At 38.6% G+C, this 11728-nt stretch overlaps 1 protein-coding gene across 6 annotated transcripts in view; it reads right to left on the bottom strand.

Annotated features, from left to right (window-relative positions):
* Nucleotides 1–4055: 4055 nt before the first annotated feature.
* The window catches only part of SLC35D2 (solute carrier family 35 member D2), a 52547-nt gene continuing 44874 nt past the window's right edge, over nt 4056–11728 (bottom strand). For 4 of the 6 annotated variants that reach the window (XM_025051667.1, XM_006918811.3, XM_025051669.1 and 1 more), the window contains 3 exons: nt 6490–6568; nt 5380–5462; nt 4056–4739 (listed from right to left, as the gene is read on the bottom strand). In XM_025051667.1, coding sequence (XP_024907435.1) covers nt 4637–4739; nt 5380–5462; nt 6490–6568 — 265 coding nt within the window. In that variant the 3' untranslated portion in view covers nt 4056–4636. The remainder of the gene's footprint in view (nt 4740–5379; nt 5463–6489; nt 6569–11728) is intronic. The other 2 variants (XM_025051666.1, XM_025051668.1) reach the window with 2 other exon arrangements.

Genomic DNA, 11728 nt, shown 5'->3' with positions numbered 1-11728 from the left:
CTCTGAGGCAGGGGTTCTTATTTTTTTCAGTGCCATAGACCAGGATGGCAGACTAGGGATGGCTATCACGTCCTTCTCCGAATCATTTTTAAATGCATAAAATAAAATACAAAAAATTATAATAGAAATTAATTACAAAAAAGTTATCAATATTTTCTAAACATTATATACTAAAAATATGCTTCTTTATGAACATATTAAATAACAAAAACTAGTAGAGGCTCTAATAACTACCAGAATACTGAGCAGGGCATAAATGATTTTTCTGCAAAAAGTGTAAGGTGATATGAAAATATCTCAACTTCTATTGGTAACAAAGTCACAAGTACAGCTAGTACTACTGTGGTTTTGCCTACATTCAAATGAAAAGAAATGCTGAATTTTGGTTAGAGAAAATTAAGATGCCTTGTTTCCCCACCCAAGTTTACCAGCCCCTTAAATTCTGTGAATACAAGTTAAGAACCCCTGGAACTAAAAGTAAATCTGGACCAAAAGCCTAGGGCAGCGCTTCTCAAATCACCTGGGTTAAAATGTAGATTATCATTCAGTGTGTGTACCCTGATAGTCTGCATTTCTAACAAGCCCCCAGGTAATGCTGGGGCTCTGGTCCAGGCAGCACACACTGTGGAGAAAGGCTCTTAGGCTCATGGTGGGAAACTTCAACCTGTGTGTAGGTGAGAGTTGGAAGGCACAGATGGTGTTTCCTGACCCTGGAAGTCCCCAGGCTTGGGGACTGCATCGGGGTTCACCCTAAAGGGCATGCTGTCTTCTTCCAGGTGTTTCAGTGTCTGCTGACCAAAAGGAAATGTGGAGATTTTGAGGTGCTGGGTGCCCTTGGTTCTCCAAAAACTACTGGGGAGTAGCAGCTACGGGTCAGCTAAGCAGCTGACCCTTGGCAAGTTGCAGCACAAATACACGTATCCATTCATGGAACCCAAAAATGACTCATGAGTTTGAGTTGAAATGACTTAAAAGTTGAAATAATCATGCAAAAGGAGAAAAGTAACTAAGGACTCAGAAATGATTGACATATGTACCTTTGTCATTTTCCTGAGGGCACAGAAAATGAATATAAATAAAATATAGATAATGAAAAACATATAGTTACATATAATACATATTATTGTATAATATCTATAAACTTAGTCTCTAAACTAGGTTTTATTCTTTAAACAAACACAATTTTCACAAAACTCCTGTGCCCCTGTACTTGAGGTATATTTAATACATAGAAAAAATATTAAAACAGCAGGAAAAAAATCCAAGTTAACAAATGATTCACTGTTATTAGTAGTACAACAGCCAGAAGTGAGCAAAATATCAAGGATATTAAACTAATTTTCTTTTCCCATCCAGAGTGCATTTTATGATTTTATTTGTAAGAAAAAAGAAATCTGGAGACCTGAGGCACTGGGCAACATTTCTTCTTCATCCTCTTTGGAGCTCATTGATCCGTTTTGTACCACCTCTCCACATCCAACATCCTCAGCTAACCTTAATTAAAAAACTAGGCTCACACATGGAGACTCTGGTTCTATAGAGGTACAGCAGATTACAAGTTTCAACCCAGCTACAAGAGCTGTTGGGCCACTCTTAGGGTGTCCTCTGCTGGCCACAGATGGAAGCAGGCGAAATCTTTCCACATTTAAGAAATGGTGAAGAAAGGTACTGGGGTGATTGCGAAAGAAAAAAAAATTTAAATAAGAATCCCCAACCCTAAGCATCCTAGCCATGAAAACAGGATTGATCATATTAAAACTTTAGAAAAATACAAAAGCATCTTCAAGAATTTTAAAAATAAAAATCAAAAAAAAAGTTTTTGGAAGAAAGCAACAGCTTGTTTTTGTTTTGTCACTGAAAAAATGAGGAGTTAATGTTTACACTTTTCAAATAGCGTTTTTGGTCTCTGGGTTTCAGAAATGATGTTGATAATGCAAGAGACAGTGGTTACACAGCTTGGGAGCTCCAAGATCACACTCCAGAAACCTTTTAAAAGTAAAAAAATAAACTGAAACAATAAAGAACTCCTACGACTCAACAACAACAACAAAACCAAACAACTCAATTCAAAAACAGGCAAAGGATGCTTGCTTTGGCAGCACATATAGAAAAATAGGCAAAGGACTTGATTGACATTTCTCTAGAAGACATACTAATGGCCAAAAAGCACATGAAAAGATGTTCAATATCACTAGTCATTAGTGAAATGCAAATCAAAACTATAATGAGATATCGCCTCGCAGCCATTAGGATGGCTACTACAAAAGAAAACAGAAAATAACATGTGGAAAAATTGGAAACCTTGTGCACTGTTGTACAAGGAATGTAAAATGGCCGGGAATGTGAGAGGGTGCGGCTATGGTCCACGTGTCACTGTGGAAAAGAGTAACGAAACCTAAATGATGGGGTCTGGAGAGCTTCCAGGTCGGTGAACACATTGATGGGCTGGGTGGGACACAGACACAGCTAGAGGGCATGCAAGCTCCAAACTATTTCCCACACAGCTTGTCCTACGCATCTCTTCCCTTTGGTTTTTCCTGAGTTATAATAATAATAATAATAATAATAATAATAATAATAATAAACTGATAATAAACTTTATAATAAACTGGTAATAGAAAGTGAAGTACTTCCCTGATTTCTGTGAGCTATTCTAGCAAATTACTGAACCCGAGGAAGGGGAAACCCCTGATTTATGGCTAGTTGGTCAGAAGCACCAGTCACAACCTGAGACTCAGGATTGGCATCTGAAATGGGGGGCAATCTTGGGGGACTGAGCCCTTAATCTGTGGGATCCACTATGGGTAATGTCAGAATTAAATTGTAGGACAACCAATTGGTGTCCAGAGAGTTGGAGAGCTGCTTAATGTGAAAAGGATCCCATACATTTGGATTCAGAAGTGTTTTGTGTATTGAGGAAACCAGTTTTATGTTAATATTCAAAAGGAATTGAAAGCAGGGTCTCAAAGACAAAATTTTAAGCCCATGTTCATAGCATTATTCACAAGTAGCCAAGAAGTGGAAGCAACCCAAATGTCCATGGGCAGGATGTCCACTGAATGGATAAACAAAATGTGGCATATCCATATGATGGTGTATTATTCGGCCTTAACGGAGAAAACTCTGACACATGCTACAACATGGGTGAACCTTGAGAACATTATCCTAAGTGAAATAAGCCAGCCACATAAAGACAAACACTGTGTGATTTCACATATATGAAGTATCCAGAACAGTCAAAATTTGTAGACACAGAAAGTAGCCTGGTGGTTGCCAGGGACTGTGGGAAGAGTTATTGTTTAATGGATATAGAATTTCAGGTTTGCAGGATGAAAAAGTTCTAGAGATTGGTTACACAACAGTGTGAATGTATGTAACGCTACTAAACTGTACACTCAGAAATGTTTAAGGTGGTAAATTTTATGTGTATTTTACAATAAATTTTTTTTAATTAAATAAATTGAAACAACACAATCACTCCTTCATTTGCTGCCCTGCCCACATCTGGCTCAGCTTCTATAAACTTAGAAAGTTAGAGCTTGCAGGTATTTGAAGATCCAGTTCAATTTTACAGGTTAAAATAATGGAAGCCACAATGCAAGGTGACCTGTGAAGGTCTTGGTGGGTTAGCAGTGATGACAAGACTAGAAGGAAGGGCTCCTGTCTCCCAAACTGGGGCCCTGCCCTGCACCACAATCCCGATGGGGACAGCCCACTTCCTGATGGAAAGAGTAATAATAACTCTCATCCACTCAGGCTCCTTCCCCAACACCATGGGTCTGGGAGGTCAGGCAGGCCTAGGAGGAACTACACCTTCGGCTACAGTCCACAAGATCTGAATTTCATAGTCCCCTGAACAAGCCTGGAAGGAGAAGAGAAGAGAAAGATGACCTACTTAAATGCTGACAGTGCATACTGAGTCTTGTATGTTCCACAGACTTATGCTGCAATTTTCCCCAACATGAACCTTAAAAGGAATATCACCCTTCAAGGCAGAGTGAAAAACTGACATACTGCTTTTCCACCTATCTACAATAATATTAGAATAGGAGGCATGTGTATAAAGTATTTTTTATTTTACTTTGGTGATTGAGAAAAGATACCAACATATAAGATCGAATCAAAGCTAATAAGTAGCTACTGGCAGTTAATAGGCAAATTTTATGAAAATAAAGTCATGTCTGTTTAAACTGGAAAAATACGTTCTCACTGGCACTTTGCTTTGGCTGGGATCTTTGAAATTAAGGCGAAGGTGCTAATAAGAAAATCATCACCATCACAGCACTGACCTTGTACCTCTTCTGAAGCACACGCGGTACCAGTGAAAACAGCACAGACGTGTGGAGGAGCAAATGCCCACGCGAGACCTCTGGAAACAATCCCTTCAACCAGTGGCTAATTTTGAGAAGCTGCTTTCGGCTGGTAAGGCTTTGCCTGGACACATTTCTAAGGTCGATAATGGCTCATTGTGCAGTGGCTTGTGAGGTAGATTCTCTTTCCGTGGTGCAGACACTCCTGTTCATGCTTTAATCAGGGGGCGGTCTATGTCCCAAAAGTCCAGCTTCACATTCCTCCATCTGAGAACATCCTCCCTGACCCCCAGACTGCAAGTCAGTCTGCAATTCTGCCCCAGAGTCTAACTCTTCAAATCTGAAGGGATGTTTTCTTCGTCCACGGGTTGTTTAGGTTTTAACTGGCTGCTTAGAGTTAAAAAGGAGTATCTCAAGCCCCCTGCCATGCTGAAAGGAGAGGAAAAAAAATAGAGTGAAAATAAAGAAATCTCATACGTGGTACCTCTAGCAGTTGCAGCCATCTTTATAAGCAGTCAGCCTAATTTGAAGGGAATTATCGAGTCCCCTGTTTTCTCCTCAAGTTTGTGGATTACTCTGTGAGTACTACCCCTCTTATTTTGCAAATCTTTAGGGGCAGAAAAAAGAGTAGAGCAACTCTAAAATAGAAACTTGGAGAGAAAATAAACGCTTGGTTATTACTGAATAAACTATATGTTATTACTGCCCCATGTCTGGGACCCCAAAATGCTTTTTAAAAGTATCTTCGTCACTCCTCTCAACATCCTTAGTGTACGGTGCTTTGATGGAGCACAAGTTTAATGAGGTCCCCTTCACAAAAAGAAGACATAACTTAAGGGACTTTCCTGTGAGGAAGACAGATGAATTAGGTTCAGATCTTAGCCTCTTGAATTTTCATTACTCTCACCCCCATGATCTACATAAGGGAGTATGTCATAAAAATGCATGAACTGAATTTAAGTAAAATTATCTTAGAAACTGTAATGTCAAAACACCTGCTCTTTCACTTAATCAGACTTTTAAAAATTTATACTTTGCTAAAATGAATTCATTTAAAAATCCCACTTACCAAATATTTAACCCTACAAAGTTTAACACAGAGAAAATGTAGTCTCCACCAACTAACATCCCAATGTAGGCAATGGATACATTCTACAGAAAAAGAGAGGATTAGTCATTTTAAAAGTAAAGGATTTAGGGAGAAAATACATGTATATGGTGAAATCTGAAACTAAATATTTTAGTTACTTTGCATAGTCTTGTACATAGTAAGTGTTCACAAGATGTTGAATGAATGAAGTGAATGAATAAAAAAACTATTACATAAGGCTTTGTAAGAAATGAAGTAAACTATGACACGACAATCATAGAAAACTGCATTACTCATGCCCCCTTCCAATTCGCACGTAAGAAAAAGGTGTAAGAGTTGGACTAAAATCAGCTTTCCAGATCCCATCTCTTTACCAACTTTGGGTAGTGAATTTTAATCATATTGATCCTAAACTTCAACAGATTAGAGACATCTAAAAAATCTAAGCAGTATTCTGTCCAGTGTCTTCTAGGAGTCCTCAGGGCAGCCAACAGATAAGCCTACTGTGGAAGCATGTAGTTTTTCTCACTCATTCCAAGAGTTCATGTAAATAGAAAAAGCAGTTGTAGAAGAGAACTCATAACACCCCTACCCTTCTATTCACTTGTGTATATTTAAATGCGCACGCACACACACACATGCGCGCACACACAAATACCTAACACCAATCCATGAGCTTATTGCTTTATAATCGAGCATTTACTTAGATTAAAACAGTTCTTCACAAGGATTCCCTTCCTCAGTTGGCAGATTCTCTCAGAAAACCAAACTGTAGATCACAAGGTATCTTGGTGAGTGCAGAAATTTGGAATTTATTTCAGCTTTTTTTACTTCATGTTCACAGACTATTCCCTCCCACTACCCCCAATTTAAAAGTCATAATTTGTCTCTCCTTTTTAAATTAGCTAGTCCTCCCTCTGTTTTATGGATTAGGAGATGGGGAGATGCAAAAAGGGATCACCCAGGTGCGGCTGAAAATGCCACAAGCCTCCATTCTTACTACCACTGATAACAATAAAAATAAACTCTGATTGGATTCACAGTCAAGTCCACAATTCGATTGTGCATCCAAAGGCTTCACTGGCTTACTTTGATGGCTCCAACCACCGCTGTCGTCAGGGCTGAGTTGTAATAGCTGCACAGCACCGTGGAGTACATCAACAGAAATCTGGGTGAGGAAGCAAACACTTGAGTGCATGCCTTATGGTGCTGATAACAAATTTTTAAGAAAACTCAGAGAGTGATCCACACACAAGTACTTTGAACAAATAAAAAAGAAAAACATAAAGATTTTATAACCTATATGTTAACAAACCTCCTTTCTAACTCCGACTTTTTATAGGAAAATGGTCCAGTCGCGCATTCGCCTAACTTTTTACCTCTGGTGTCCTTTTCATTTTGTCTGTCCCTTTCCCATGAGATTTTTTAAATGATCTGAAAACTTTTGTTTAACAATGTTACAACACTGGTTCGTAATCTTCTCTGTGCATGAAAATCACCTGGTGTACTTTTAACACACGCTGTCTGGCAGAGGTTCTCACTCAATTGGTTTGAGGTGGGGCCCCGACCATGTGCAGTATCAAACGTCCACTGATGATTCTAATGTACAGTCAATGCTGAGAACCCCTGGTGTTAGAAAGGAAAATCAGCTGAGCAATTGCTGGCTTTGGACAAAGGAGACTGAAATGAATGGATTCCCTATGTCGCTAATACTCTTGAACTCTGTTACCAAAGTCAATTCAATAGGCATTCAACGCTGATCAGCATTTTGACACTTACTTGTCAATAAAATGACTACAGAATTGTAACCAAGCACCAGACAAGAAAATATGCATACCCAGGAAAAGAATATAAAATCCAAAGGTAAAGAACTACATTGACTTCGATCAAGAAGTAAAGAAAATTAGAAGATTCAAGATGGCGTAGAAGGTAGAGGCTATACACGCCTCCTCTAGCAACCACACCAAAATTATAACAAAACTACAGGGCAACCAGCACATGGAATTACCAGAGGTCTGTCTAAAAATAAGCCCTACAACTGGGTCACCTCAAATAACAGGTCACCTCAAATAGTAGCAAGGGGTGGAGATGCAAAACAGCTGGTCCCACAACTGTAAGTGGCAATCAAGAATCAAGAAGGCTATCTTGGCTGCAGAGTTCCCTACCCCAGCTAAAGAGTGTGGGGTCCCAAGGGGTCCTGGCTGCACACTGGGCTCCCTAGCACAGGATTCCAGTGCTGGGAAGAGAAGTTCCCATGACTTCTGGCTGCAAAACCAGCGGAGGTGCAGCTGAGTGAGACAGAGGGCTATGGGAAGTAGAGACTTTCCTCTTAAAGGGCCCATGCCCAGCATTACTCACTAATGGCCTTGCTCGCTCTAAGCTCCAGCTCCAGGGCAACTGTTTAAGGGGTGCTCAGGACACACAGGGTGGCACTGAGGTATTGGGCCCTGCTAAAGTGAATCCTGCTCTATAGGGTCAGTCCCTCACCAGCCAGTCCTAACAACCAATCAGCCCACGGGTCAATCCCTCCCACTGAAATGCAATCAGCAACCAAGGCTCAACTACATCAGGAGGGCACATTCAACTCACACAAGGGACACACCTTGAACACCGTGCTCAGGTGACCAGGGAAGACTGTGCCACTGGGCCCCACAGGACATCTACTACATAAGGCCACTCTACTAAGATCTGGAGACTTAGGAGCCCTACCTATTACATAGAAACAGACACAAGGAGGCAGCCAAAATGGGGAGACAAAGAAGCATGTCCCATATGAAAGAACAGAACAAAGTTTCAGAAAAATAATTCACCAAAATGGAGACAAGCGGATGGGGTAGCAGAGGATACCCAATCAGAACAGCAACAAAAAAAATTCCAAAAGAATGAAGACAGTTTAAGAAGCCTCTGGGACAACATCAAGCATAACTTCATAGGAGTACCAGAAGGAGAAGAGAGAGAGCAAGGAACTGAAAACCTATTTGAAGACATAATGACAGAAAACTTCCCTAACCTGGTGAAGGAAATAGACAGACAAGCCCAGGACAAGCACAGAGTCCCAAATAAGATGAAGCCAAAAAGGCCCACACCAAGACATATCATAATTAAAATGCCAAAGATTAAATTCAAAGAGAGAATCTTAAAGGCAGCAAGAGAAAAGCAGTTAGTTAGTTACATACAAAGAAACACCAATAAGACTGTCAGCCTATTTCCAATGGAAACATTATAGGCCAGAAGGGCTTATAATGTTTTAATTATAAACAAAATATTTAAAGAAAACCCAGGACCTACAACCACGATTACTTTACCCAGCAAAGTTATCATCTAGCATCGAAGGACAGATAAAGATATTCCCAGACAAGAAAAAGTTAAAGGAGATCAGCACCACCAAACCAATATTACAGGAAATGTTGGAGAGACTTCTTTTAGAAGAAAAAAAATACATATGTATCAAAAGTCTAAATAAAAAATGGCAATAATTACATATCTATCAACAAGTACTTCAACTGAAAAAGAATTAAGGGCTCCAATGAAAAGAGGGTGGCTGAATGGACAAGAAAACCAGACCCTTATTTATGCTGCCTACAAGAGACTCACTTAAGATTAAAAGACACACACAGACTAAATATAAGGGGATGGAAAAAGATATATCGTGATACCCAGATAATACTTAGAGGGTACTGTGCTGAGTGGAGTAAGTCAAATAGAGGAAGACAAATGTCATATGACTGCACGTATATGTAGAATCTAAAGAACAAAATAAACAAACAAACAGAAATAAACAAACAGAAACAAACTCATAGATACAGAGAACAATTTGAGGGTTACCAGATGGGAGGAGGTTGGGGGAGTTGGTGAAAAAGAGGGAGGGGATTAAGAAGTACGAATTGGTAGTTACAAAACAGTCATAGAGATAGAAAGTATAGCATAAGGAATATAGCCAATAATATTGTAATCACTATGCATGGTGTCAGAGAGGCACTAGATTTACTGGGGTGATCACTTTGTTAGTTATATAGATGTCTAATCACTATGTTGTACACCTGAAACAAGTATAGTATTGTATGCCAACTATAACTGAAAAAAAATTATTATTAAAAAAAAGGAGAAATGAAGAAAATCAGCTTCGACCTAAGTGTGGAGCAAAATGCCATTCACCTAAATCAGGTGATTAAATTTTGAAAGAGATAATACTCAAAACTGGTTGAGAATGAAACTGGAAAAGTACAGAGAGAGCATAAGATGTGTTGGATTTTAAAGCTAGATCCTAGTTAGAAGGCAAGAACTTGGATGCCCTACTGACAGAGCAGAGGGTACCAGACTCCAAGAAAGGGCTCAGCCTGTGCACCTGGCCTTTGGTAGACAAACCCTGCAAGGATTTAGCACTTAGTCTGTGGTCTAGGCTCAAATCTCACATTGTTAGTGACATAATCAGAATCGTAAATCAAGATAGTTACAACTTTTGGCCTGAGTGTGTTTATTACTGTGAATGGTAAAGAAAAAAAGTAGAAATAAAATACATCAAGCTTTACCCTAAAGTTGAGGAATAAACTCAATTACAATCTTAAATTTTGTAGTCTTCTGAATAATGTGTCTTTGTTATTAAGGTAATTACAACAATTTGATAAGCTAGAGAACCCAACATATCGGTCTTTGTGGTTTTAATTTGGAATGTGCAATTGGTATTAGACTTGCAATTTTCATCTGAAAGGAGTAAGAAAATGTGAGTAAGGCGGTACACAGTACTTGAATGTTTAAAAGAAGCTAATTTACCATATTTCCAGTTTGGTTTATTAGATTTCAAAGAGTTGCTTAAGTGTGTAAAGCAACCTGGCCCATTAGCTTTGCTAGGGCCTCATTAGGGCTTCGAATTACTGGGGGGAAAAATCATGTAAATCACATTTGTAAATGCAGTTTAAAATGTTTAAAATTTTTTAAATTCACTAGATTGTAAATGGGACTAATTTACAGTAAATTGTTTAGGAGACTTTAACCGGTTAAACTTGAGTTAACAAACCATTAATCAAATAATGAAAGTAAACATTCTCATGTTTATACAAAAATTACTAGCTTTATAAATAGAGCAACAGTATTTATAGATCGGGACTTACAAAAATTTAACTTTTTTTAATTTTTACAATTTTAATAAATTTGACATTAATTTAGAGCCCCAAGGAACTATAAATAATCCTACCATGCATAAAATAAAAAGATTAAAAACTCAGCGTGCTATTACTGAGTGCGAGCTTTGTTGGGCCTGGGTACATTACCCATAGTATCAACCCTGTTGGAGCTCAGAGTATACTACAATAATAGTGATTATTGCTCAGGGGAGAGGACTAACCCAATTTAGGGACATAAAAAAGTTTCCAGCAAGCTTCCTAACCTAGAGTAGAGCCCTAAACCTAAGACAATCACGGATGTTTTTAATTTTTGCTTAAAAAATCCTAGTCCAGGGTTCCAATCATGCAACATTTTATCCTACGTTTTAGTAAAAAACACCTTAGTCTGCACTCAGAATTCACAGATACCTTGCATTTAAGATCACATATCCATCTACCATGAGTGTGGGCGACTAGGATACTCACCCACCAGATGGGAGTCCTGGGGAAGTCTGAATTAGCAGCAGTCCTCAGTAACAAGCAGATGACTAGATAAGAAGTCTAGACATCTGTTTGTTACCTAGGTAACAGTCTAGATAGAAAGGCTGCACTTCTTAGTATAACCACTAGGTATCCCCAAAGAGGATGACCATAAAATCACTAAGATCAAAGTAGAATTAAACTTTTTTCCTAAAAACACAATGTATTTCTATATGCAAATAAGTACCTATGCAGTCCTTTGGCAAAAAATAAGTTTCTCTATTAACTCAGTACAAAGAAAACCACACTGCTTTTAATACTAAAAATATCAACCTTCACATGACAGTTTTGATTTTAGCATCTGTGGATTAATAAAATGCAAATATATTGAAAAGCACTGCAAATACTCAGTTGCTTTTTGCCATTCTGCATATTTTAAATTATATATCATCTGATACATTTGAAAATTAATAGCACATGCATGTGATACACATTTGTTCAGATAGCAGATGCCAGCTACAAGTTTTGGCTTATAGAGCCCAACAGGTAGAGATGCCCATGTTGATGCCCCTGGACCAGAAACTCTGCTCAAAGGTTTCTTCTTATTTCTGAAAATGACACACAAAATTTACCTGATTTCTCCAGGCATGTCTAGCACACTCATGGCAGTCACAATCAGAACTCAAATACCTCATTTACAACCTGTTCTTGGTTACCTTTCCATGCACAAACATATACAAATCCAAAAA

The sequence above is a fragment of the Pteropus alecto genome, unplaced genomic scaffold, assembly GCF_000325575.1.
Source record: "Pteropus alecto unplaced genomic scaffold, ASM32557v1 scaffold138, whole genome shotgun sequence".
In the NCBI taxonomy this organism is placed as follows: domain Eukaryota; kingdom Metazoa; phylum Chordata; class Mammalia; order Chiroptera; family Pteropodidae; genus Pteropus; species Pteropus alecto.
This window is presented reverse-complemented; position numbering and strand designations above follow the sequence as displayed.